The sequence below is a fragment of the Pezoporus wallicus genome, unplaced genomic scaffold (genome assembly GCF_028554395.1).
Source record: "Pezoporus wallicus isolate ANWC-B61680 ecotype Strahan unplaced genomic scaffold, APGP_CSIRO_Pwel_v1 contig_736, whole genome shotgun sequence".
NCBI classification, from domain to species: Eukaryota; Metazoa; Chordata; class Aves; order Psittaciformes; family Psittacidae; genus Pezoporus; species Pezoporus wallicus.
Genome location: NW_026639744.1, coordinates 747,113 through 772,493, shown reverse-complemented (window position 1 = coordinate 772,493; position 25,381 = coordinate 747,113). Strand labels below are relative to the sequence as shown.

The following is a 25,381-nucleotide window of genomic DNA, read 5'->3' as shown; positions in this document are numbered from 1 at the left end:
TGTTATTATCAGGTGTATCAGGTATATTTTTATCTCCTGCCTTGCAAGGAAAAAAGACTGAAAAAAGGACTATGTCTTGAGATGCCTAAAATGTAGGCTCCTTGAAACAACACATGGAGCCCCCTCATGATGCTGAGGCACCTTATAACACATCAGACGATGACGCTGTATTTTGACGAGTGCTTTAAGCCATGCCATCCTTGCAGCACTACTGATATTAGCTGTTATTCACCCCTGCTGAGCCTACTGACCCTGCTGCATACCACCCCCTCCTGGAATGGCAGACTCTTCTCTGACCACAGGATGGACTGGATTTGAGAAAGCAGCCAGCTAAAACCAACTTTGTTCAGTGTCCGTTTTTAAGATGGGCCATTTCCCAGTCTGGATTGCCACATGACTGCACAAACACTCTGGATACAGGAGACACAGGGAAATGAAGGGCAGATAGGACAGCTTCTTTAAAGACACCACCATCCATGTGTTCTGGGCATCTCTTTGCCACCAAGGTCTCACGAGCTACAGACTTTGGTATACCAGCAGTGAGATCCAGAACTATCATCATGGTGATTTTCGATGCTGCTTATAAGTCTGTGCATTGACCATCATCTATAGTTACTAAGAATACAATAACCGTAAGCTTCAGATCTGCTCCTCTCCAGGGCCCGGCATTGCACCAAGGATAGAGAGGTAAAATTTCTGTTTTCCTGGGGTTTATAGTTTGTTTGTTGTTTTTTTTTTCCAATAGCTTAGTAGGGATCACTAAAGATGGGAGGTGGTACATCAATCATCATTCCCTTTAGCTGCTGGGCAAAGTCCAAAGGATTGGGAGACCTGGGTTTACTGAAGGGAGGTAAAACCCATTTCTCCCAGTTGCTGGAACAGTGTTCTGACCACATGCTACTGGTTGCTCTGGAACTTGGAGTCTTTCTTTCCTCTCATAGAATGCGTGAAAACTTCTCAAAGAACACAGGAAAAAAAGCATTGGTAAACAGGAATAATTATTGTACCTTTCTTAATAAGGAAGACATTTGTGTGATAATATGTGGACAGAACACATAAGCAGATCCATAAGCACCTAAATTCCATCAACTTCCTTCTTTAGATCTGTTCTAAATATAAAAGAATCAAAATACTTTACCTCTGAAGGTACTGCCAATGAAATTCTTAACAGTTACTGTCCAGAAGCTCAGGTATGGTCAAATTGTTTTAGTACCAATAAAAGGCAAGCTTATGGCTACAAACCTTCCAGCTTAATCATAGTATTTCCTGCTGGAGATGAGTCCTAACTCTATGCTGCCAGAAGCGTCATGATTTTCTTTTTAAGTTTCTGGTTCAGATTTCTAAGCTTATCAAGAGTTTTTCAGACTTCTGAAGAACAAGTTTGGTAACAGAGCAGACTGCTCAGAAAAATCCAAAGAGTTTTAAAGCTTCTTGTATTCTACATTATATTTTACTCCTTGATTTTCCCCTTTAGCTAGACTCTTCAGAGTTCTGAAATCAATGCTTTTGCCTTTACTCTTACTCATATGAAGTTAACACTATAAATTCACAATGCACAGAAATCAATTAATGTATCAACTCCAAGTCAACTCCACTTCAGTTGAGGAACTTGGCCCAGGTCAGCATCTCCAATAAATTTCCTTCACCAAACAAGCACAAACACACTGTTCAGCTCAAATCCCAAAGCAGGCCATGTAAACAGATTGGCCTTGCTGCATTCCCTGGAGTTTGGAGAAATACGGCTCTTGCAGATCAGCAGTGACTTCCCAACATGACCATGGTTACTGGAGGACAGCCTGCCACTCTGACATTTAAATCTAAAATCTAATGTGCTTAGGTCATAACATAATCACCTCCTCCTCCCTGGCTACTCCAGCTAAACCTCTCCCTTTTACTCATCTCATTAGTAACCAACTTTGTGTTTATAAAGCAATAGTAAACATAGTTATCCATTGTCAAGGCAGAAAATAATAATAAAAAAATAGTTTCATCCATTTATCTTAAAAAGCAGATAAGGACCTTTGAAACTGCCATAATAATTGCTCCATGAGTAAAACTCCCCCTGAATTCTGTGGCACAAGGTGACTGTAGTCCAAGCAGTGAGCAATCCAAGATCCCCTTTGTATAGCCAATGAAAGCAAAAGTTCTGAAAACCTTGATCTAGCTGCTTTTGCACAGGCCTTCTCAAGTCTGCACGCAGAGCCCAACCAATTTCACTGCAATGCCTTGCTGCTATACAGCTCCTCCTGCTTTTCTTTGAAAGCTGGAGTCCACATCTGCAAAGCAACAAAGTCAGCTTGTACTCTTTCTCCAACTGTTTGGCGTATTTTGAATATTTGAGGATTAATTTCTTTAACATTCAGTGCTGATTGACTGCTAACCATACAAAATACTTCAACCAATGAATAAAAGTCTGTTCGCAATTTTGAGGGTAACATTTAAGAGATTAGTCAGCTTAGTTTTAAAGGAAACCTGAAAGCAATATGCTTTATTATTCTTGGCCTAGGACATAGACATTGCCCAAATTTTGTTTATAACTGCAATGCACCTATTATGAGTATTTAAACAGATAATGAGTCTTGAATTCAGTCAGCTATGTCTGAATGGTTGGCCATAATCCAGTGTGCATTGTGCGCTCCTAAATCCAAGAGCTATAAGTGGAAGATGCTGTGGGGCACTTTCCTTTCATGCACTCATGCTGAAGTGCAGCTTTATACCTGCCATTTGACAGCTTGCATGGGGAGAAGTCCAGTCTGTCCTAGCAACATAATCTGCATGACAAAGTGAGTCATACCAGCTCTCAAAGGATTTCTAAGAGACTCTTTAGCTACCTACATGAAGAATGATCATAGAATCATAGAATAGTTAGGGTTGGAAAGGACCTTAAGATCATCTAGTTCCAACCCCCCTGCCATGGGCAGGGACACCTCACACTAAACCGTATCACCCAAGGCTCTGTCCAACCCGGCCTTGAACACTGCCAGGGATGGAGCATTCACAACCTCCCTGGGCAACCCATTCCAGCGCCTTACCACCCTAACAGGAAAGAATTTCCTCCTTATATCCAATCTAAACTTCCCGTTTAAATTTGAACCCATTACCCCTTGTCCTGTTACTACAGTCCCTAATGAAGAGTCCCTCCCCAGCATCCCTATAGGCCCCCTTCAGATACTGGAAGGCTGCTATGAGGTCTCCACATAGCCTTCTCTTCTCCAGGCTGAACAGCCCCAACTTTCTCAGCCTACCTTCAAACAGGAGGTGCTCCAGTCCCCTTGATCATCCTCGTGGCCCTTCTCTGGACTTGTTCCAATAGTTCCATGTCCTTTTTATGTTGAGGACACCAGAACTGCACACAATACTCCAAGTGAAGTTTCACGAGAGCAGAGTAGAGGGGCAGGATCACCTCCTTCAACCTGCTGGTCACGCTCCTTTTGATGCAGCCCAGGATACAGTTGGATAACTTGTGTTCTGTGAGGCAGCTGTAGTCTCCCGGTGCATCTGGTGAAGGGTTCCGTGGGGTTCTGTGGCCTCACACACCTGAACTAAGGGTGTTCCAGAATCAGCCACACCTGTGGTCCCCATGTCCCCATGGTCATTGTGATGGATGAGCTCTGGTTGGGTTCATGGGGTGCTCTGGAGGTGCTCCAGGCATTCTCTGGGATTCTCTAGGGGTATCCCAGGGGTGCTTTAGGGGTCACCATGGCCAAAATCCAGCCTAAATCCTGACCACATGCTGGGTTCCCAGCACCCCCATGTACCCAGGCAACTCCCAGCCCCACTGCCCAGTGCTCACACCCACCCCCAGTATTCCCCAGCACCCTGGGAGTGCTGAGCCCCACTGCCCAGAGCCTTGGGGCTCCGCAGACCTCCAGCTCTTCTCCCTAGTAACCAAAATCATCCAGTAACTAAAGCCTTTTGCCCTCCCCTGCAATGAGGAATCATTGCTTTCTCTTCCTCAAACTGATCATCATGGAAATCATAGTGGTTTTGTCTGGGGTTGTTGTTTTGCTCTTTTGTTTTGTTTTTTTGTTTTTCTCAAGGCACTTCTTTCCTGAAATCTTTTTAGAAAGTGAGTGCCTGCTGGCTAACACTGCAATCATAAATCACCTCACACCAGTCCACATTTCATTTCATGACTTCTCTAAACTGACTCACATGCATGGTAAAGCTCTCCTGCCCTTCTTTCCCTGTGCTGGCACTAGCAGTTGTGGCCACAGATCTGGGAACTGATCTGTTCAAAGATTATTTTTTTTTTTTTGTGAGGAGGGTAAAAGAGGTAGTTACCACACTGGTACTCCAATCCAACTCACTGAGCATACATTTAGGTCAGACAAAAGCCTTGAAAAAACCTCAAGAGACCTTAAATACTTACTACAGAATAAAGCTGGTGTTGCCTGTAGACTGCCCAACAATAACTTTGTTGCCCAATTCTAGGTGCATCTACCATGGATCATTATTATGAACCTAAATACTGAAGGGTTTATAAATCAACCGTGCTCCTCTAGGAAGGAGGATAGAGCCCTTTACTTGATGAGAGATGGCTGCCACCCACTGCCCCGGCCCCCCTGCCCCCAACCCAAGGTGGCAGGTCACTCCAAGACATGGGTGGGCTGCTGCTTCCCCAGGGAAGGGGCCCCATGGCCACCACTGCCACTTGATTTTCCAGAGTTTTTCCAGAAATTACTTTTCGAATGCATCATCTCTATCAGCAAAGGGTCCTTCTGTCACGGAATGGTTTATGCCTTTTGTCACTGCCCAGCAAAGAAGGAAGGCCTAGTCCTTAAAATACAAACACATAATCCCAGAGAATATGGTTTAAAACAAATAAGTAAACGAAACAAATTCACCAGAATTAGATTGAGGATGCCCATTACTGGTCACTTCACATAAAAAAATTCAGAGGCCAAACCAGAATTTTCCAGCCAAGTTAAGACATGGGCGAAAAGGGGACAAAACCAAAGGACAGTGACGGCCAACATGGAGCCTTTGTGACCTCCCTGAAGACATGGACATGAGTGGCCTTTCCCAGCCCACCTGCTCCCTACTTTTTCTGTACTTATGCCCTTTTCAAGGTCCTACACCTAGACTGGGGGACTCTCACACAAAGCTACAGGCTGGGAGGAGAAGAGATTCAGAGCAGCCCTGCGGAGAAAGACTTGGGGGTGTTGGTCGATGAGAAAATGAACATGAGCCGGCTTCAGTGCGCTTGCAGCCCAGAAAGCCAACTGTATTCTGGGCTGCATCAAAAGGAGTGTGACCAGCAGGTCAAAGGAGGTGATCCTGCCCCTTTACTCTGCTCTCGTGAGACCTCGCTTGGAGCATTGTGTGCAGTTCTGGTGTCCTCAACATAAAAAGGACATGGAACTGTTGGAACAAGTCCAGAGGAGGGCCGCGAGGATGATCAGGGGACTGGAGCACCTCCTGTATGAAGACAGGCTGAGAAAGTTGGGGCTGTTCAGCCTGGAGAAGAGAAGGCTGCATGGAGACCTCAGAGCAGCCTTCCAGTATCTGAAGGGTCCTACAAGGATGCTGGAGAGGGGCTCTTCATCAGGCACTGTACTGACAGGACAAGGGGTAACGGGTTAAGACTTAAACAGGAGAGATTCAGGCACCGCTTTGGCGGCGGTGGGGGAAGGCATCACCCTCCGCCATGGTATTCCAAGGAAGAGGAGCGGCGTCGCCCGCGGGGACCCGGGGCCGGGCACCCCACCGCCGTCCCGTCAGTGTGACACGGCCTGGGGGTGGACCGGCCAACCCCTCCTCCGCTAACGGGAAAGCGAAAGCAAAAGCGTGCGGCAGAGGAGAAGCTCTCGGCGGGGGAGCGGAGGGGTTGCTGTGGAGGCCTGCTCTGAGCTGCGGGCTGCCGTGCGAGGAGTGCGCGTCGCAGAGCGGACGGCTGCCTCCGCTGGGCCTTGCGGCTGCTGTAACTTGTGTGAGCAACGGCTCCCGTCCTCCGCCCGGCGTGGGGAGGCCGCCTGCCTCCCTCCCGGCGCCTGTTGTGTCCGCCCTCCCGAGGCAGCGAGCCTCGGGCTCTTGGAAGCGCTCGGGCTGGTGAGGCTTCCCTGCAGCCTCCCCACGCCTGAGGGAGTGGCCGTGACACGCGCCGTGGTGTCGGCCGGGGAGGGCGGAGGGCTGCCGCGGGCTGCGGGGCTGGGAGAGCTTGAAGTGCGGCCGGGAGCCGCATTTTCGGTTCCCCGGACCGCAAGACAAAGCGGGGTGGCGCAGCCGAGACGGGTGTCTTAGCTGTCAATGGGGCTAGCCCATGGAGAAGCCAGGGGGAGGTGTTTTGCAGTTAGGCTACTTTCACTTTCCTGAAGTGAAACCGGTACGTAAGTAGGTAAATGTTCAAGGCCAGGTTGCACGGGGCTTTGAGCAACCTGCTCTAGCGGAAGGTGTCCCAGCCTGTGGCGGGGGTTTGGAACTGGGTGATCTTTAAGGTTCCTTCCAACCAAAACCATTCTGTGATTTTATGATTCTATAAAGATACATACGTGTTTCAGCACAGAAGAAATAAGTTGTGCAATGCAGAATTCCTCGCATCTCTGCCTTTTATGCTACTTAAGGGAGGAGCCTTCACATAGCCAACATATATGACTTTTGCCTATAAAATGATACAAACATAACATTTAAAAATTCTTTTAGCTCAACACAGCTCCTGGTTATCCCTTTCTGGTATTCCATTATGCTGGGGGTGGGGGGTGGGAATAAGAAAAAGCCAATATACGCTATGATGTAGGTTTTTTTCCTGTTCCCTCAGGTTTCAATGGATTTTACAAGTCTCCCACTATCTTTAAAAGATAATGGCTTTGTAAGTATTTCCTGATGTGTTGCCTGGAAAAAAAACCCCTGTATTTGACAATAGTATCTTTGAATGAAGGTTTGTACTAGCACCACTAGGACAGTGCTTCTGCTTGTCTCACCTTCCACTTCAGACATTTCTTATTCTACCTCCTGTGTCCATATGGAGGGTCCAGTTTCAAAGTGCCTGCATTGGAGATTCTGGTAGAATTTTCCTGTCCTACCTTGCTCATCTGCCTCTGCTTCTTAGGGGAATTTCCTTTTTCCTGAGGCCTCACTTAATTCAGTTCCCACAGTGTGGCAAGTAATTTCAGTGGACCTTTCTCTTGGATTTCTTGCATTGTCTTTGTTATTCCTCCCCCTCCCCTTTCTTTAGGGCTGAAAACTGTTGTCTTAGACCATTTTTCAGTAAAAACTAGGCATCCTTACTCATCAGCTTCCAGATGTACATCCTTCTACTTTCCTGCACTTAAAACTGGGAAAAAAAAAAATTCCTTTGCTCAAGGAATTAAGTTATACACAGATGGGGATTCCCCTGTTGCTTAATAGGCATTTGAAATTGGACAAAGTAGTGGAAAAAATTACTTTATATTTTATTGTGTTTAGGAAATACCAAGCATTACCAAGAGAATTGACAAGATTATCTAATTTAGACCTTTTCCATGCCTAAATTTCATGGTTCACATTCAAGTTTTATGTAATCTTAAGTGAAAGGGAGGAATTGTTTCAACAGGTCTCTTTGGATTTTTTTCTTTTCTGCAGAATATTGCAGCCATAGAAACAAAACAGAACAGAAGAGATTTTTCTTTTTGGTCTTTATCCAGTTGTAGTTTTCCTGTGCTTGTGAACTTCTGCCCTGAAGTACTTAAATTTGAAATGCTTCTTTTATCACCTTCCTTCTGCTTGGTGTTACCTTTTATTGTCCAATCTCCCTGAGCTTGGAAGCATCCCGTTTTGAAATTTTTTTTCTCATTAGGCCTGTCTGTTTTTTGTATGTTCTCTTAGAGGAACTGCTGAGAAAGCATATGGATAGACATTTGTGGGTCTGAGGGGCTTAGTTCCTTGTGGAAGAGCATAGAGACAACTTGCTTGTATTATTTATCAAAATATTAGCTCATGAATATTTTCAGTTAGGTACTTAGCAAATAATGATTACTCACCAGGATTTATTTTCTTAGATTTTTGTCCTATCCAGCCATTAAAATAGTTCAGTGATTTGATCTAAGTGTCTGAATGCATTTTTTTAAAAATGATGTGGTATATGCTATCCTGTGGCATGCAGATTATGGGAAGATTTAATTACAAAATATAATCAGTCCCTCTAAATGTTTGACTCACCACATATCTCATCTGCATAATGGGAGAAAAACAGCAAATAGGAACACGGGCAAAATACCTTGGACTTTTATTAATGGACATACATTGGAAACTACCTTGGCAAAATGCTTCATCCAACAGCAGAGGTTTTTATTTTTATTTTGAGCACTCATTTGAATTTTTTTTGTGTGTTTCCATTATTGCCTAATGGAGGGGAAAACCAGTTTGAGCCTTTTCTTTTTTCTCCCGACTATGGTACCCACTGACCCTTTTGACTCATCAAAAGATGAGATGAAAAGACTTGAAGAAGAACTGAAGATATGGAAGGCAAGTTCTATAAAGCACAGAGAATTGTAGAAATTAGCGGAAAGATACTTGGAAGTCCCTTAGTTCATCCTTCTAAAACCAAATCAAGTTTCCCCTGATTATGACATGTTTGTCTAACTTGTGCTCTATTCTTCAATGGGACATGCTTGTGTTGATCTCACTGGTAGCTACACTTGTAAGTCTAAGAAAAAATTTATCCAAAGTGTTATATAAAAATATATATAATATATAAAGGGCTTACTTAAGGTTTTGTTTGTTCCTGTAGAAAAAAAGAAAAGATTAAAAATCTTTTTCTTTTTACTATTCAGAAAAGAGTTGAAGAAGCTGAAAAAGCAAAAGCTGACCTCCTTCTCTGTAAATCAAGTGCAATGGAAGTGTATGTTAAAGCAGAGGATGGACTGATAAAATTAAAGAATTTACAAGAGAAACAGCATAAAGAATCTATTATGTCTAGGGACACCCATGAGGTATGGAGAAGGCTTACTCATAGCTGTTTATATTTGGGGAGTTATGAAGGAGGTGTTGATTAGAGAAAATAGGAGTAACACTTCCTTTTCAGTTTAAACTGCTTTACTGGTTTGCAAATTGACTAGAATGTTCTACATATAGTTTTTCGGTGGCCAATGAAGAACCAATGAGATAAAATAAGTCTTATGGCAAGGTCGGAAGAGGTAAGGCAAAACTGAGACCTATTTTGTATAGAAGATGAAGACTGACAAAATCAGTCTTCAAAGATGAGTTTCAGTTTTGTGTGATGCAGGTAAAATTGAATGGGTTGATTCCACGTCTTTGTCAACTCCCAGAAGTCACAGTGCCCAGGGGATTAACATTTCTTAAGTGACAGTGAGCTGGGCAAGAGCCAGAACCTGTTTGAAGAGGGCTCTTCAAGACTCATTGGTTCTAGAAATAATTGATTGGTTCATTGCCTCAATGTGCCATGTACAGTCTTCGGTACAGTAATAGGGTGAGTTTCCATGGGCTGTCAAAGAAGTGGTTTCAGTGAAGCTTGCTTTGCACTGTAAATCACTGATGAAAAATTATGGCTTCAACATTACAAGTTATTATAATATAATTAACAGGTTAAGAATATTCAGATTGACATGAGATTTTCTGAAAGTTGGTTTTGTTTCTCCAGTCATAAATGTTTGGATTTCAAACCCAGGAGAAGTCCTTATCACCATCTGGTTTTTGTTTTACTCCATCTTCAGCTGAAGGAAACTGGTCTAACTGTTTCAAGTGGTTATTTAATTTAAAGGAGCCATCTTCTGATCGTGGATGGATGGAGCTGACTACATCTGCTGTGTTTCCTTCTCATTCTGTTGTGTTCCCTGTCTACGAAATAGCAGATTTAGTTATATGGGCTTTATGCTCATTTAGGACTGACTGGTGTGGAGGAAGTATGTAGCAGATGAGGTAGAAGAGGTATTCCCTTTCTCACTGAAGAAGTATAAAGAAGGGATAGTAGCAGTGTGTCAGAAACTGTCCTCACCAGCTAAACTTTTCAGAAAAGGGTGTAACGCTTCCTCAGATTTCAGGTGGTACAAGAAAAAAAATGTTTGTGTGTTGACACAGGCTCTGACCTTGCACATATAAGGAACTGACATAACTATGGAAAGCACTGTGCAATTTATCGTACACTATATGTGCTTGGAAACACAAATGCCTCCTTTCAAAAACCCTCTTACGGTAATTTGCTTTGACTGAAACTGTTCCTTGGTGAGCAAATTTACCTTGCAGATAATAAAGCTATGCCAAAAATGTATTGTGCATGGCTGTCATGTAGAATAACGAAAAGTTAAAACAGTTTTTAATGTCTACAGATTTTGTTTAAATATAGTTTTGTCTTTTGTGTGTTTAATTTTGCGTTAATACTTTCTGGGATTCAGAGAGAACTTTATGTACTAAACCAAGAAAACGCTGAGCTGAAGAGAGAAATTGAAAAGCTCGAAGAAGACCTTGCAGAATGTAGTTTAATGCTTTCACAGTATAGTCAGGTAAAGTTTGAAATACCTCATAATTTGTCTTTTGGAAGGGCACATTTTTATTTTGTCAGTTCTAGACCGTTGGGACCAGTTGTTTGTCATTTGAACCTCTACCGATTTCAGTATACAGTATAGTTTGAAGTTTTATCTTCTTATTTCACCTGGCAAGATAATGTGAAGCAGGCTAAGGATATGGAAACAAATACGAGTATGTGGGATACTGAAAATATGAGAGGAATGAAGACAAGCAGAAAATTATTCAATGGAAGACACTGGAATAGAAAATACACATAACATCAGCAATTTTCAGGTACTCTCAAGTTATATTTCTTGGCCAAGAGGATGGAAGAAAGGGAGTTAAGTCCATTATATGGCAAATGTAGAACTAATTTTAGCCTATATTGAGCTTGACTCAGTTACAGTCTCTCTCGTGTTACTTCACATGAGAAATAATTCAATTTGCAGCCAGATAGATATTAGTGATACTAAATAGATATAAATTCAGGATCCAAAGTGTCTTTTGATGAAACTGCTGCAGATTCCAAAGTGTTCAGAAATTGAAACTTCTCTTGTGGAAATTTCATCTTTTAAAAACCTGTTTTAATTTCGAATTGGAACAAACCCAAATATTTTGTAGAACTTCCTGTAAAATGAAAACTGTGATCATTTTTTGTTCATACAGAGATTGAAACTCCAGGCAAGCGTTACCTTGTTTGATGATAGCAACATTACAATAACAGCTTTAGCTTTCTGAATTGCATTTCTAAGTTTAGTCAGTTAAGACCAGCCTCCTAAATTTCCTATGCAGTCATTGGACAGGGCAAGGCTCCTCTACACGGAGATTCAGTGTGAACAGGGGCCCACACTCAGTGTTAGAATTATCTTTAGGAAGTGTGTCTCTTTTTCCAGGCTTAAGATGCTAGTTTTGAAGATAGGTGGCAGGAATACTTTAGTTGCTCTGGGTATTTTATCTTGACACAAACAGTATGTTTCTTCTATACAGAGTTTTGTTTTGAAATAGTTATGTAAAGGGGAAAAAAGAGTTATCTGAAACTCCCTCAAGCCTATCAAAGCAGCCTTTCCTAAACAATATTTTCCTGAACAGTTTTAATCTATCCTAGTTATGAAATACTTGGATATTCTTATCTGTTTTACTAAGATGGAAACATGCAAGGCTCTGTATTAGCAGTTCCCATTTCTACAGAGCAGTGATGCAATTAGGCAAAAATAAATGGCAACATGAGTGACTCTGATACTTGCATTTTGTAAATTTCAGATACCAAAAATATTCTACTTCTGCAGCTGGAAATCTTTGTGGACTTCAATTGAGTTTGTATTCTGTAAGGCCAGTTTTAAGCTCAAAGTTAATCAAAGGAAAAAAAGAAATCCCACCTAATTGACAAAAATCTCAAGAACAGAGAAGTACAACTAGTCAGTTTACTTAGACAAGTAATATCTGTTTTATCAGCCATTACTTCAATCTGCTTGACTGTTAAACTTTAAAAATGAAGTATGTGTAGCATTTCAAGGGAAGACTACCAGTCATTTTTCTGCTCTGCAGTAAATTACAGAAATTGGGTTTTTTTTGCATCTTCATAGATTAATAAAGAGGTAGCAGAAATGAAAATGAAGCTCACATGGAAGACACGAAGGATAATTATCAAGACATGAATACTCACTGTGTTTTTTGTGTAACTACAAAAATCCCATTCAGACTGGATGAAAACCAGGTGCTGCTTACTTTTGAAGACAAAGAAGGTGTGATGCATATTTAAATACAAAATTAATGTTTCTGATGTATTTTGTTGCTAAAGGGAAAATATTTACATAAACATTTGGAAAAAAAAATAAAATCAACAACAGGCAAAGAAAGAATACACAGAAACCCATTCACTATTATGATACCAATCAGTAGAAAAAAATTCTTGCAAGTACTCTGCATGTTTTTGTTGTGTTACCAGATTTCTGCTCTTAGCTAATACAAACAATACTTCGTGTTTAAAATTGGGAATGTGTTTCTACCTCAGAGAGTATTGTCAAGAATGATTCAGAATGTTCTCACAGCAGAATTTGCTTTTTTTCTTTACTCTGGGCAGTACCTTATTCTGACGGCAGTTATGTTGGTTAAATGAACACAGCAGATGATGGGTAGATCTGAGACATCAGAGGGATTGTGCAGTCTGTAACTTGCCTGCTTCCTGCTGAGATGCTTGTTTGGGCAGCCTGCAGGCACTCTGCCTGGGCCTGTTTTAGTGGTGGGTAATTCAGTTATGCATGCAAATATATTCCGGATACAAAAGCTAGGGTCCAATTCTTTTCTTACAACTAAACTCTAACATTTCTAATCACCATTCTCTGTACCTCGTAGCAATGTGTTTTTTGTTCAAGGATATTTTAAATGAAATACAAGAAGTCTAGTATTAATATTTGTTATAGTGAGAGCATCTTTTGACAGCATAAAGATTTTACTGTTCTATACCACTCTAAAGATAGTATAATATTTTACCTGGTGCCTATAACCAGTGAGATTTAACAGAAATAGATAATTCTGAATACATGGATATTGGGATTCCTCTGTTATTGATGCAAAAAGAGATTTTGCTTAAGACATGGGGGAATAGTCTTGGGTTTATCATGATTAAACAAGGCTTTAAATATCTGAAAACTTGTGATTTTCTTTAGTTGCCCAGAGACTGATAGAAATCGGTAAACATACTGTGAACCTGGACAATAAAACAGCAGATATGAGAGTGATGCCTTTTACACTTGAAATGGGAATCAAATTTAAGGTAATCGACTGAAATATGAAACTATAAAGATAGGAATTTGCAGTAGTTAAAAAGCTTTATGTTTATGGGTTCAGATGTTTTCAGTCACAAAGTGCACAAAAAAAAATATTCTTTTAGCTCCATGTCACTATTTCTGGAAAGAAGTTTAATGTTTCAGAAGTACCTGAACTATCCATTCCTGAAGACTGGATGAGAGACAAATTAGAACTGAATTTCTACAAATCTGAACAGGGAGGAGGAAAAGTTGAAAACGTGAACTATGACAAGCAGTCTAGAACAGCTGTTATTATGTTCCTCAGACCTGGAGGTATAGTACGTAATATGTTGTTGGCCAGATGTAGAGGCCATACTGTCCATTCTGCATTGCATTCTATTCTGTATTATATGCTGTGTTAACTTAACCACTGAATGTAGCAAATTCTTCCCATGGAGAGTTAAGCAGATCAGGAAAAACATGTGGGTTCACTCACACATCTGTAAAAGCAGTGTTTTATCACTTAAGAAAGACATTGAGGTGCTGGAGCAGGGCCAGAGAAGAACGACTAAGCTGGTGAAGGGTCTGCAGCACAAGTCTTAAGAGGAATGGCTGAGAGGACTGGGGTTGTTTAGTCTGGAGAAGAAAAAGGTTCAGTGGGGACTTTATCGCTCTCTACAACTACCTGAAAGGAGGACAGTGTGAGGAGGTGGCTGATCTCTTCTCCTAAGTAATGAGTGATAGGGCAAGAGGTAATGGCCTCAAGCTGTGCAAGGGAAGGCTGGATATTAGGAAAAATTTCTTCACGGAAAGGCTTCCCAGGGAAGTGGTGCAATCACCCTCCCTGGAAGTGTTCAGAAACCCATATAGATGGGGCCCTTAGTGACGTGGTTAAGTAGTGGACTTGGCAGTCTTGGGGTAAAGGTTGCACTTGGTAATCTTAAAGGTCTTTTTCAACCTAGTTGATTCCAAGATTTTATGACCTGATACATAGTTTGTGAGCTTTATTTCTTTCTTAACTTTGTCAAACCCCTCTTTTTTCCTTGCATTGCTAAGCACATTGCAAAAAAGAAAACGATGAAAATGTGTTTGATTTTAGCTTGTTTCATGACAATGAAGTTACACAGGCATTCAGATTGCCCAACTATATTAAATTCTTTGAAGATTAGTGGAGCCACATCCATTTAGAACAGCTGCTTTAGATTTTGTGGGTATTTAATGATTTTGCTTTTTTGGAAATGCCATGTAAACTTTCTGCAAAATGCATATGAAGAATCTGCAAGTGTGCTATGATATATTAGTTTCTAAATCCACATAAGAAAGATTAGTCTGTTGATACTCTTATAAAATGCATTTTAGATTATATTACTCTTGTTTCTCTTTTTCTGATTCTTCATTACAGCAGCTAACAGCTTTGTGAGATGTACTGAATATCCTTTTGTTGTAAATGGAACGTCGTATAGGCTTCCTGTTTCCCCAGACACCAATGTAAAATTGGAGAACTTTCAGGTAAAAGAATCGAGTCCTAAATAGAACAGATGCATGGGAAATGCAAGATATAAGCAGAATTTTCAGTTCTGAGGACTGCAGAAGCTTTTGTGTCATGCAATTTGTGAAACTTAGTAGCAAGTCTGAGTCTGCAATATGATGCTCTGGTTATAATCTTATGTTTTGCAGTGTGAAAGCTATAATTTTAAAAGGATGTGCATGTCTTTCCTCAATCAAATTGTATTACTTACCATAATGTCTGTGCTAGACAGGAGGCAGATACTGAATTGTTTGTGAAGTAGGTTAATAGTAGACACAACAATGTTTTTCCAGTCACAAAGCACTGTCATGTTCATCCCTAGTAAGAATGCCTTGATGAAAGTCTCAGCAGACACCCTTGTTATTCTAGAAAGCATTTGCTCATTCATTTTTCTTTCATTTATTCATTCATTCATTGTAATCAAGTCAGTATTTTGTATGTAACCAGGCCTTTATAATTAAAGTATTGACTAGGGTGTGCACATTTAGGAGATGCAACAGAATTCTTTGCAGGTGTGTATCATGTATTGGCATGGATTTTTATGGAGCAATGCTGTCTAGAGTAATCTTCAAATCTAGAGATCTTTAAATCCAATGTGTGCATGCACTAAGGAGTGTAGGACACACCAGTTAAGGAGACAGGTGCATTGCCTGTTGAACTCAGCCGTGTACCAAAGAGTCCTCCTGCTCTTTTAAGTGACAGAAATATAACCCGCTGTTCAAAGTCTTAAAATGTAATAAATAATCCTAGCCATACCTGACCACAGATATGTTTATTTCCAGTATCTCTCAGCTCCTTTCGATGTATGTGCAATAGCTGATGTGTAATACATGTTTTTCTTTCCTCAATAGCTCTATTGTGGGATTTCTAAGAAGACCATTCTGTTGGAAGGAATTAAAGAGATGGAAGATGATGAGGAAAGTGTGCAGGACATGATTAAAATCCATTTTCAAAAGCCTAGTAATAATGGCGGGGAAATAGAGAAAATCAAATATGCATCAAAAGGAGCAACATGGGTTTGTTTTGAAGAGGATACTTAGAATGCCATATAGGAAGATGTAATTGATCTCAGAAAGTTCTGTTGTTTTGTTTCATCAGAGGCATAGGAAGTTATGCAGACATTGTGCTTTAAAGTTCTGATATGTATACTTGAAAAAAAAGGAACTACCTGATTTGTGTAACAGCACAGACTCAGCATAGAAATTCAGTAAAACTCAACTGCTTTGTGTTCTAGAGTTTCCTTATCAAAGTCACAGAAAAAGCCTTTACAGCACTTGAAACTTGTGCTGTAAATTTGCAGGTTTTGTATCTTGCAAATTTTAGATAGTTCCCATACTCCAAAGTGGGATAAATCTATTTAATCTTACATTTTTGTTATAAAAGCCATATGCAATCCCAATCAAACGCTTGTTCACAGAACTGCTTTTCTGAAGTGCCATAGCTTCAGATAGTAGCTCTAACAGGACTCCAGTCCTGCTTAGATTGCTGTGTGCCACCATAACTGAAATACCTGAAAACAGTTACCTTGTAGTTACATAAAATCTCCATTGCCAAATGAGTGATAGAATTAAACTAGAAAAAGGGAAATGGAGAGTGTAAAATAACCACAGATTCACTCAAGAAATTGCACCTTATAAGAAATGCTGTAGCAGTAATTGCTTTTAGCTGCTGAAACACTGTTACTTCTCCTAGTATCTGATGCAAATTGTGCTGAGCTTCTGTATGTTAATAGCCTGGTTTATTGTTTGTTTTTAACATTTGTTTCAGCAATTAAATCTTTCCTTATTTTTATTCATGGCTTTGCTTACTTTAGAGTTAAAAATTGAGATGATTCTTTATCAAAACCAGATTGCTTTGCAAAAATGATGTGGAAGCAGTGAACACTCCGTCTGCGGTATGTGTTTTGGTGTGGGCAGCTGGCCAGGCCACTGGCGCGGGCGGGTGTCGAGGGAGATCAGATGGAAAAAAGCACACAGAGTTTAGGGCAAATTAATTTTTGAGTGTATAAAGCCCCTCCTTTCGTTTCCAATTCTTTCTTTCAGTTCTCATTCTGAAAGATCTTTGAAATAAAATGAAAGTGCAAAGTCAGAGGAAGATTTCTTTTCCAAAGAGGAATGTTTTTCTTTTAATGCTGTTGCTGTTTTTATTTGCTACCCTTGGCAGCTGAAACGGTTTGGCAACAATAATGTTAACTTCAAAGTACCCTGGGTCTAACATTGAAAATATCTTATTTTCAAAGTATTTGACATTTTAGTGTGCAGGAAAAGCACAGTGCCGAAGTAGTGCAGAAAGAGCACTACAAACACACCTTAGGTATCATTGTTCTAGAGAAATTATTAGTAGGCAATAAATACATTGCGTATGGGAAAATCCAAGGCTGCTAGTACCACAGCCGATTCTGAGTTTAGTGTTGGGTGAGATACATGTGGCTGTAGCACCTCTTACTGTTTAGTGCATGCAAAATCAGGGATTGATATCTGACATTTATGAAATAACAATAAAAATGGTAGTAATACTGAAGTATTTGCGGAGATTGCATACTTTTGCATGACAGCCTTAAAAATGTTGGTAAGTTCAGATGACTTAAAAAGAAAAGAGAGGAAACTGATGAAAGTAAAAAATGTCATGCATTTTAACTGTACCTCACTGATAAATGTTGAGTAATAAATCCTTAAAAAGGGAAGAAGTTTAAAATTCTTATAAGGTATCACATTATGGGGGAGTAGTGAGAAGCTACACGTTTTAAGTACATAAAATCAAGTAACATTTTAAGACAATCAGGCTTTGTAAACGTGTTGTTTTTCTCTCTGATGAATTGGTTATACTGTTTAAATTTCAAAGCAGTGGTGGTGCCACAAAAAGGCTGGTTTTAATTATGAGAAACGAGAGTACAGAATTTAGGTGATTTTCTAGAAATGGCGATATCCTTTCTTCTACCTACTTGGAGTTAATTAACCTTTGACTGGAAGTTTGAAGAACTGTGACTTTTTTATACCCGTATTACATACAAACCCTTGATATTTTCACAGCTGCAGCTTCCACCATGAGGCAGACCTACGTGTCGCTGGCGTCAGCCGGTCAGCCCTGGTGTGGGACTGTTCGGATGCCGCCGTGGGTGTACCGGTCCAGGTGTACGAGGGCTTTGTGTCGCCGTGCCTGTGTGCCTGTGCCTACCCGTGCCTCGCCGTGAGGGGGCACCTGGCGTATGAGCCTTCTGTGTGGGAGCGCAGCAGGGAGCATGGAGGCAGTGGGATAAGGACCAGCAGGAGCAGATAACGCAGGCCGGTCAGGGTGCGCTGCCTTGCGAGGAAGCGTCGCTGGATACCGGGGCTTCCAGCCGCCGAGAATCAGGACACCGCTCCTGCACGGGCTTTCCAGCGGCGGCCGGGAGGCGGCGCGGGGGAGGGCTTCCCGCAGCGGGGCTCCGGGACTCGGGGCCCGTAGTTTCTCTTTCGATTTCTCGGCTCGGCCGGGGCAGGTCGAGAGCCCGATGCCCGGGAGGCGCCGGGACGGGCGGTGCTCAGAGGCAGCCGCTCTCCGCCGGCCCGGACATCAGCGGAAGCCCCAGCTCGGCGGAGGGACAGCCATGGCAAGTGCTGGGATTGGCGGCGGGAGAGGGCGCGGGCAGGCCTCTAGGGGAACGTCATCGTCCTGGCCGGGGCCGGGCCCGCGGGAGCAATGTACCTCCGGGAGGAAGGGCCGGCGCGCTCCGGGAGGCTTCGGAGAAGGGCGATGGGGAGAGCGCTGGCCTTCCCGCTGTCCTCTCCAGTCCCCGCCACCCCCCGCACGGCTTGGATCCGCCAGCCAGGGCGCAGAGAGCAGCCTTCTGCTTCGCTTGTTAAAAGCCTCAGAGGGTTAAAAGTAATGGCAGCGCTGGGGAGACGAGTGAACCTGTCTGTCCCTCGCTCAGTTCCCGCACAGGAAGAAATGTCTTGTCTGCCATGGCCTGGTGCCCTGACCCTCAAGTTATTTAATGGTAGCATCAGGTCCGATTTCCCTGTCATTAGTATTACTATTTATGTTTTTTAATAACAGTGAGAACCTATGAGGTCTATAGGTAAGTCTTCATGTTATCTCTTGTCAGTGTTGATACGTGTAGCAGATATGCCAAGAAATAGCAAGTCATAGAATCACGGAATGGTTTGGGTTGGAAAGGACCTTAAAGCTCATCCAGTTCCAAACCCTGTGCCACGAGCAGGCACATCTTCCACTAGACCAGGTTTCTCAAAACCCCGTCCAACCTGGCGTTGAACAGTGCCAGGGATGCGGCAGCCACAGCTTCTCTGGGCAGCCTCTGCCAGCACCTCACTACCCTCACAGGGAAGAACTGGCCATGCACAAGGCACTGTGGTCACCAGTGACCAGCATTGCAGGGCTCCTCTCCCTTACCCGCCTGCCTGTGTCCCTGAGGCACCCCCCGCAGCTGTGCAGCTCTATCTAGCAACAGCCACTGCATGCAGACTTGTCTTGGAAGTGATTCAGCACAAACAAACTGTGTGTTCATGTGGATTTTTTTTTTTCTAACCCCAATAGTAGGCATGAGTGCTGCTCCAAAATACCAGCTGGCAAGGTGCAAGATGCTGTCTGGCAGCTGAGTGCTCCCGCTCATGCTTAGGCTGCATCGGCTGTGTGAAGCGTGAGAAAATCCTGCCTATAGCTCCATCAATCTTGGGAGCACCCTGTTTATATTCTCTTCATGTTGTCTCATTAGTGCAGAAACTTGCTTTCACACGAACATTACCACCAAAATAATTGCCTAATATAATTAAAGCTTCTGGCTCTTTAAGTTTGATGGTGACAAAAAAAGGCCCCATGTCTTTATGAATTAAAAGCTCCCCTGGTTGCGCAGTCTCATTGAGTCTGTCTCTTCAGAAACACTGTGGTGGTGGTCCACAAGGCTTTTGACGCATGTCAATAGAGCATTCGCCCCTGGCAGCGCATTCTACATTCTACAGGCTTTGTAATTGCTGTGCTGGCTCTAATATTTTATGCAGCCCAGAGTCTAGAAGAAGCTTTGTAAGAGAAGTCCAAAGAATTTAGCGGGAGTGGCTGACCATGAGTCACTTTGAAGTTATTGACAGTTCATTCCTGTGAATGCTGCCATGCAGATATACTAAATTATTTTCTTTCTTCCAAAAAGTCAGTGAACTGTTACAAAATTTACTCAGTGTTCCACTATTTACAGTAATTGTGCCATGATATTCCCAGTGAAGTATTACTGTTTATGTCTGTGTAATGAGAATGGAAAGAAAATATGCTTTTCTTAACAAGACATGAATGCAAATCCTATTTAGGATGGATTTCATGTTTGCAGCATTAGGAGGTTTGGCTCTGATGAAAATCATGTGTGGTGCTAGTTGTTTTATGCACTGCAAGTCTCAGATGACTGGGATTATGTTCTTCCAATTTAACAATTATCCATTTAATAAGTGGAGAGAGAGGAGTCAGAACACAACCCTAGATCCCAGCTCTCATGAATTTAACAAGTACAGTCTGAATCTGACCCTTCCCCTCTGAAAAGACAATCTTTACTGAACAGTAAGTGCAGTTAAAATTTTTCATTCTCTTCAGATTTTGAATAGTAGAATCAAGAAGAAACTACGTCGTCAGTGTGACACTGGGCCTTTCATTTGAAAAACTGGCAAATTTAGTTCTAATTTTTACTGCTTTAAGAAGATACTGAGAAGGCGTAAATTACAATTAAGAGTCAGGCTACTTCGTACTGCGCTGTACTGTAAAGGTGCCTAAGGGAGGCTGGTATCCACTGAAATCTGATTCATCAGTCTTCTAAACTGCTCAGTAAATGAACAGGTTGCTTATGCAAAGGGAAGGGGAGTCCCTTCAGCAATGGGTGTGAATCTGGGTAACCTCTGTGGGAGGTCACCGGGACTCCTTGCATTTATGGTGTGCCGTGTCTCCTGTGTGCAGGCGACAGGACAAGCTGCTAAATCAGCAAGGACAGTTGTCATCACTGGTGTTCCAGATGGCCTTCTGCACAATGATGTCATGACCGACATACTGACAATTCATTTCCAAATGTCAAAGAACAACGGTGGAGATGTGGAGGACGTAATATATCCCACAGACAAAAAAGGAGTTGCATATGTAACTTTTGAAGACCAAAAAGGTAGTTAGATGAATGTACTGTAGAAAATACAGATGCCCTCTAAAGAATTAGCCCTAGAATGTTAATCCTAAAAGAAATTGTTTTAAATTGTTTGCTGGTACTAGGATTTTATAGAACTGAGAGACTAACACCTCTCTTTTAGTCAGCCAAAGTTTTAGGATTGTATTTCTCTTCTTTGGAGTCATGGCTCTCCTAGTTTTGACTGGGATAGAATTAATTCTTTCTCTCTTTTTTCTTCTTTATTTTTTTTTTCCTCTAAACAGGCTTCTTGCAAAGTGTTTGTTATGTTTGCTTTTAGGAATAAATTTATACCATGCATAACAGAATTTTTGTAGTTAGGCATTTGAGAATAAATCTCTGCCAATTAATGTTCTAAGAAGACAGGCTTCTGCCTCTCTCTCTGAACAGTACTGGCTAATCATAAAGTATTAGGCAAAAATAGTGAATTACCTATGTGTACGTTTGCAACATTGTGAGGGAAAGCATCAAGAGAAAAATACCCATGAAATGTTCTGCCATCAGACCTGCATTAATGCATTATCCTACTGCATGAATCTGGCTTTCTCTTCAGTTGTAGAGAGTGTTCTAAAAAAGGGTGAACATCGACTAGAGGACAAGAGGTTCTCCAGATACTACCCGCTGGAAGTAACCCGCTTCTCTGAAAATGTAAGCTCTTTCATAATTTATCTAGTTGTACTTCCATTGCTATCTTAACCGTTACTTAACTTATCCAATTCAAAATTCTAGGTCTTCAGCTCTGTCACATGTGTCCTCAATATGTCTATTTTCAAAGAACAATTCATTTTAGAAGATCTGATACAAGAAATGAAAAAGAGTACAGATTTGAGCTTTGGTCCTTTGCAATCCAATGGGCATATTTCTGTTCAAGGGTCATTTCCAGATATCAAATTGCTAAGAGACTTTCTCTTATTAAAAGCAAAATCCATTTCAGAGAAGGACAAAAGAGAAAAAGGTACGTCCCACCAGAGACCAAGAAGGAGGCAACAGCAGCATGGACTTACCACGGAGATGAGTAATTTTGTTCATGGTGCGGAAAAACAGGTGGTTGTTCTTGACACAGATATATATCGCTACATGAAGTCCTTTTTTCCCAGGACTTTCATAGTAAGTGATGACACTGTGATTTTTGACATCACTGATGGTGATGTAACTACACTATATATCGAGAATACTGGAAGTAGGTCTGATGCTGGACACGCATTACAAGTCAAAGAGAAAATTGAAAATTGGTCTATAAAACTCCATAAAACTCTGCGTAAGGAGAGGATTGACTTCAAGGAACACACCAGAGATGAAAAGCAGAGATATAGGAGGGCGTGTGAAAGTGTGAAACCCCATTACCCTCATGTTTTGATCATCTTTTATGATACTCACATTGATGTTATAGGAAATCCTTCTGAGGTATTTGAGTTTATGAAGAAAGCGAGGAATGAGATTCAGAGCCTGTTTCGCAGCAGGTAGAAAGCTAGTGTTTATGTTGCTTACATGCTGTACTTGTACAGACTATACCTGTGCACATCTGTGTCACTAAAGATCTGTCACATTGCTCCCACTCACAGGTTGGACAGTCTGCATCTGAGGGTGAACAAGCCTGTTCCTCCTGATGAAGTTTGGAACAGGAAGTAAATTATCTCTGTATCTCTTCTGAGCTTAAGAGACTGAAGAAGTTAGGCCTCTTCTGTCCAGATACAGCTCCTTTTTCCTTTGTTAGATGTGTTCTGGGCGTATGCACTTTCATTCTCTTGTCATCAGAGAGCACAGGATGAGAAAAGACAATTTTTTTTAAGAGTTCTCATTATCATAAGAAGTCTGACTGACAAAGCTGGGTAAGCCAACCTGGTACAAAATACTGCACTGAAGTCATGTTTCTGTGCATAGGGAGATGACCACTGAAAACAGGAGTAGTGGCCTGTTTCTGTTGGCTTTATCTGCAAAAGCAAGTTCTTGTCATTGGGATGCAAGAAGAAGATACAGCTTTGATGCTTGAGGGGATGAAATGCTTATTAAATATACAGGCTTGTCATGTCTTGAAAAAGACCTTAGAAGATGGTAGTGGAAGTTCTTGACAGTAAAAAATAAGTATGTTTATTTTCATAAAAGCAATAACATGGTTTTTTTTTTCCAGAATCTCCCCCAGAAGTACTGTGTACTTATTGCCCCTCATCTTTTCTATGTGGCTCCTTGTTGAAAGGGAATCTCCATCTTCTTTGTAGCCACTCTTTACTGGAACACGGTGATAAGGTGTCCCTTGAGGCTTCTGTTCTCTTTTTCTGATTCACAGCATTAGTACTTCCTATTCACTACTATAAATGTTTAGAGCTGGACTGGTAAAACAGTGGCATTGGTGTTAGTTTGAATCCTGACTGATAACTACTGGCTGAGCATCACTTTTTGAGTCAAGTTTGACAACATAACAGTTTGCAGCATGGGCACAGGTGTCATTCAGATCTTACTGCCTAGCAAGCAACTCATTTTTACTGAGCGATTTTCAGTCAGAATCTTAGTGTCTTAAAATCATGAAAACATCACAGATGAATACAATTTTGTTGCTGAATCCTGGTTTAGCTGCAACAGCTCCTCTTCAGATCCATTTGTCAAGTACCCCTTTGCCACTGCGTCCTTGGCAGTGCCCGGCTGCTGAGTGCTGGGGTCTTTCCCTTGCACCCACCAGCCAGCATTGACTCATTGTTTCCAAGTGCTCTCCTATCCGGTGTCTCTGGTCTCATACCGAGGATGTAATTTCTTTAGACAAAAAGAGCTTTGCATTGGTGGTTTGGGTTTTTTTGTTGTGTTTTTTTTTTGTTTTTGATTTCTATGGAGTGCCTAGTAAATAGGGACTGGATCCAGGGTGAATTAGCAAGTAGTAGCTATTGTCATGCTCCAGGCTTTCTGGGGCTACTTTTCCATGTCATGTTTGCAATGATATCGGCCACAAACACCCCAACTTTGTCACCTTTGATGGTTCCTTGTAGCTATGCAAGGACAAGGCAGGACAGGGTCTTTACACTAGTGGTGGTAGAAAGTCTGTGGCATGTATGGCCAGTGACTGAGTTACGCTAAGATTTAAGCCCACAGAGGAACTTGCTTTCTGTAACAGAAAAAAAAAGCTGTGATCTACCAGGATAAACAAATATTTGCAGTAAAAATATAAACAGCATTTTAGCAGAATAACATCATAAATAAAACATGTATTCGTTCCTTCCTTCACAATGTAGATACCATGGAAAACAATAAATGTTTAGAAAAAAAAAAAAATGAAATTCCGATTTTGTCATTACCATGAATATTAACCAAATACAACAAAACAAATCAGTAGTAGGTCTGGTAAGAGACTTGGCCGGCTCTCATTGTCCTGGTAATTTTTATGGCAAACAAAGCATTGCTGTATCTATTAAACTCCACTTGGGAAAGGCATTTTGTATTTGTGTATATTGGAAAATACCCGGGAAACCATATCAGATGTTATTCCTAGATCTAAGCCATTGTATTCTCAGCATCTAGTTTGCCTTTTAATTTGAAGAGAGAATTTGCTCGTGGGACCTCAACAAAGTATTTGTCCTTATTGCTGCTCCAATGCTTGCTGCCCTTCGCTGGAGGAGGTTACATAACAGTTCATGTTGTAAAAATACAAAGCCTAATTTTGACTTAAGATACAAGTCCTACTGACACAGCGTAAAAAATAAAGAATAATTTGAAAAGGTTACAAATAGCAGCAGAACCTGAGCCCAGTTCCTGGCAGCACCCTGCTATGGTTAGTGGGGTAAACACCATTTTCTGTCACCTGAAGAGCTGAGGCTTTGAGAGAAAATTTGACATCCCTTAGCAGCGAAATACACAATTTGGAGGCAAAAGCAATCTCCGAGATTGACCGGAGGGGATGGGGGAGGTGGATGGAGGGGGAATGATTGACTGGAGTCCTTTCACCATCACCGACAGAAAGCACAGGGAAGACAAAGCCACCTTTACTCTCCATTGTACCTGTGCATCTAATTATGCAATGTAAAAAATTATTCAATTCCTGCAGGAAGGAGGTTGTTCCATCAGGAAAAAAAATCCCTTCCTGCAGGTTTAATTGTTGTCATCAGAACTGCCTCTGCCACCTTTGGGTTGCATTGAAACTTTCTCTGTGCATCTGTTAAAAAAGCAGACTACAAAAGACCTGTCACATCTGAAAGATTGCAATGTCCTCATGACATTTTCTTAAGGAAGTAGCACTTGCTGCTTTTGGGAGCCATGTGTCTTATTTTACAAAGAAAACACAAAACCAAACAGCATTACTAGCAAATTACTCATTCTTTAAGACAACTTTTAGGCTTAAATCTTCATCTGGACACACTGGAGATTCAAACGCATAAACTTCAGATGAAAACAGACAATAGTCATCAGCCATCAGGGTGATGAGGTCATCAACCAGAGGGTGAGAGTACCTGCAGCCAGCTGGGGTCGAATGGGGACGTGCTCCCACCAGGAGAGAGGAGATGAATTTAGCAGGCTGTGTATCCGGAGGAGCAGAGGTGC

General features: G+C 41.6%; 2 protein-coding genes across 2 annotated transcripts; both read left to right on the top strand.

Moving 5' to 3' along the window:
* Window positions 1–8,352: 8,352 nt before the first annotated feature.
* On the top strand, window positions 8,353–16,506 carry NMI (N-myc and STAT interactor). The gene is given in 9 exon segments (XM_057415657.1): window positions 8,353–8,442; window positions 8,751–8,909; window positions 10,329–10,436; window positions 12,024–12,054; window positions 12,057–12,182; window positions 13,107–13,213; window positions 13,331–13,520; window positions 14,590–14,696; window positions 15,567–16,506. Coding segments are annotated over 9 exon segments (1,092 nt in total). The 5' UTR covers window positions 8,353–8,367; the 3' UTR covers window positions 15,756–16,506.
* Window positions 16,507–18,927: 2,421 nt separating this feature from the next.
* RBM43 (RNA binding motif protein 43) lies at window positions 18,928–24,098 on the top strand. Its single transcript, XM_057415604.1, has 3 exons — window positions 18,928–20,842; window positions 21,414–21,508; window positions 21,590–24,098. Exons 1-3 carry the CDS (start codon window positions 20,563–20,565, stop codon window positions 22,322–22,324), a joined length of 1,110 nt encoding a protein of 369 aa, XP_057271587.1. The 5' UTR covers window positions 18,928–20,562; the 3' UTR covers window positions 22,325–24,098.
* The last annotated feature ends 1,283 nt before the right edge of the window (window positions 24,099–25,381 follow it).

Bases quoted from the DNA above. Each gene is read 5' to 3' on its own strand.
- RBM43 (XM_057415604.1), top strand. From the start codon at position 20,563: ATGGGTGTGAATCTGGGTAACCTCTGTGGGAGGTCACCGGGACTCCTT. The intron at 20,843-21,413 runs GTAGTTAGATGA...CTTTCTCTTCAG, and splicing joins AACTTTTGAAGACCAAAAAG to TTGTAGAGAGTGTTCTAAAA. The intron at 21,509-21,589 runs GTAAGCTCTTTC...TCAAAATTCTAG, and splicing joins TAACCCGCTTCTCTGAAAAT to GTCTTCAGCTCTGTCACATG.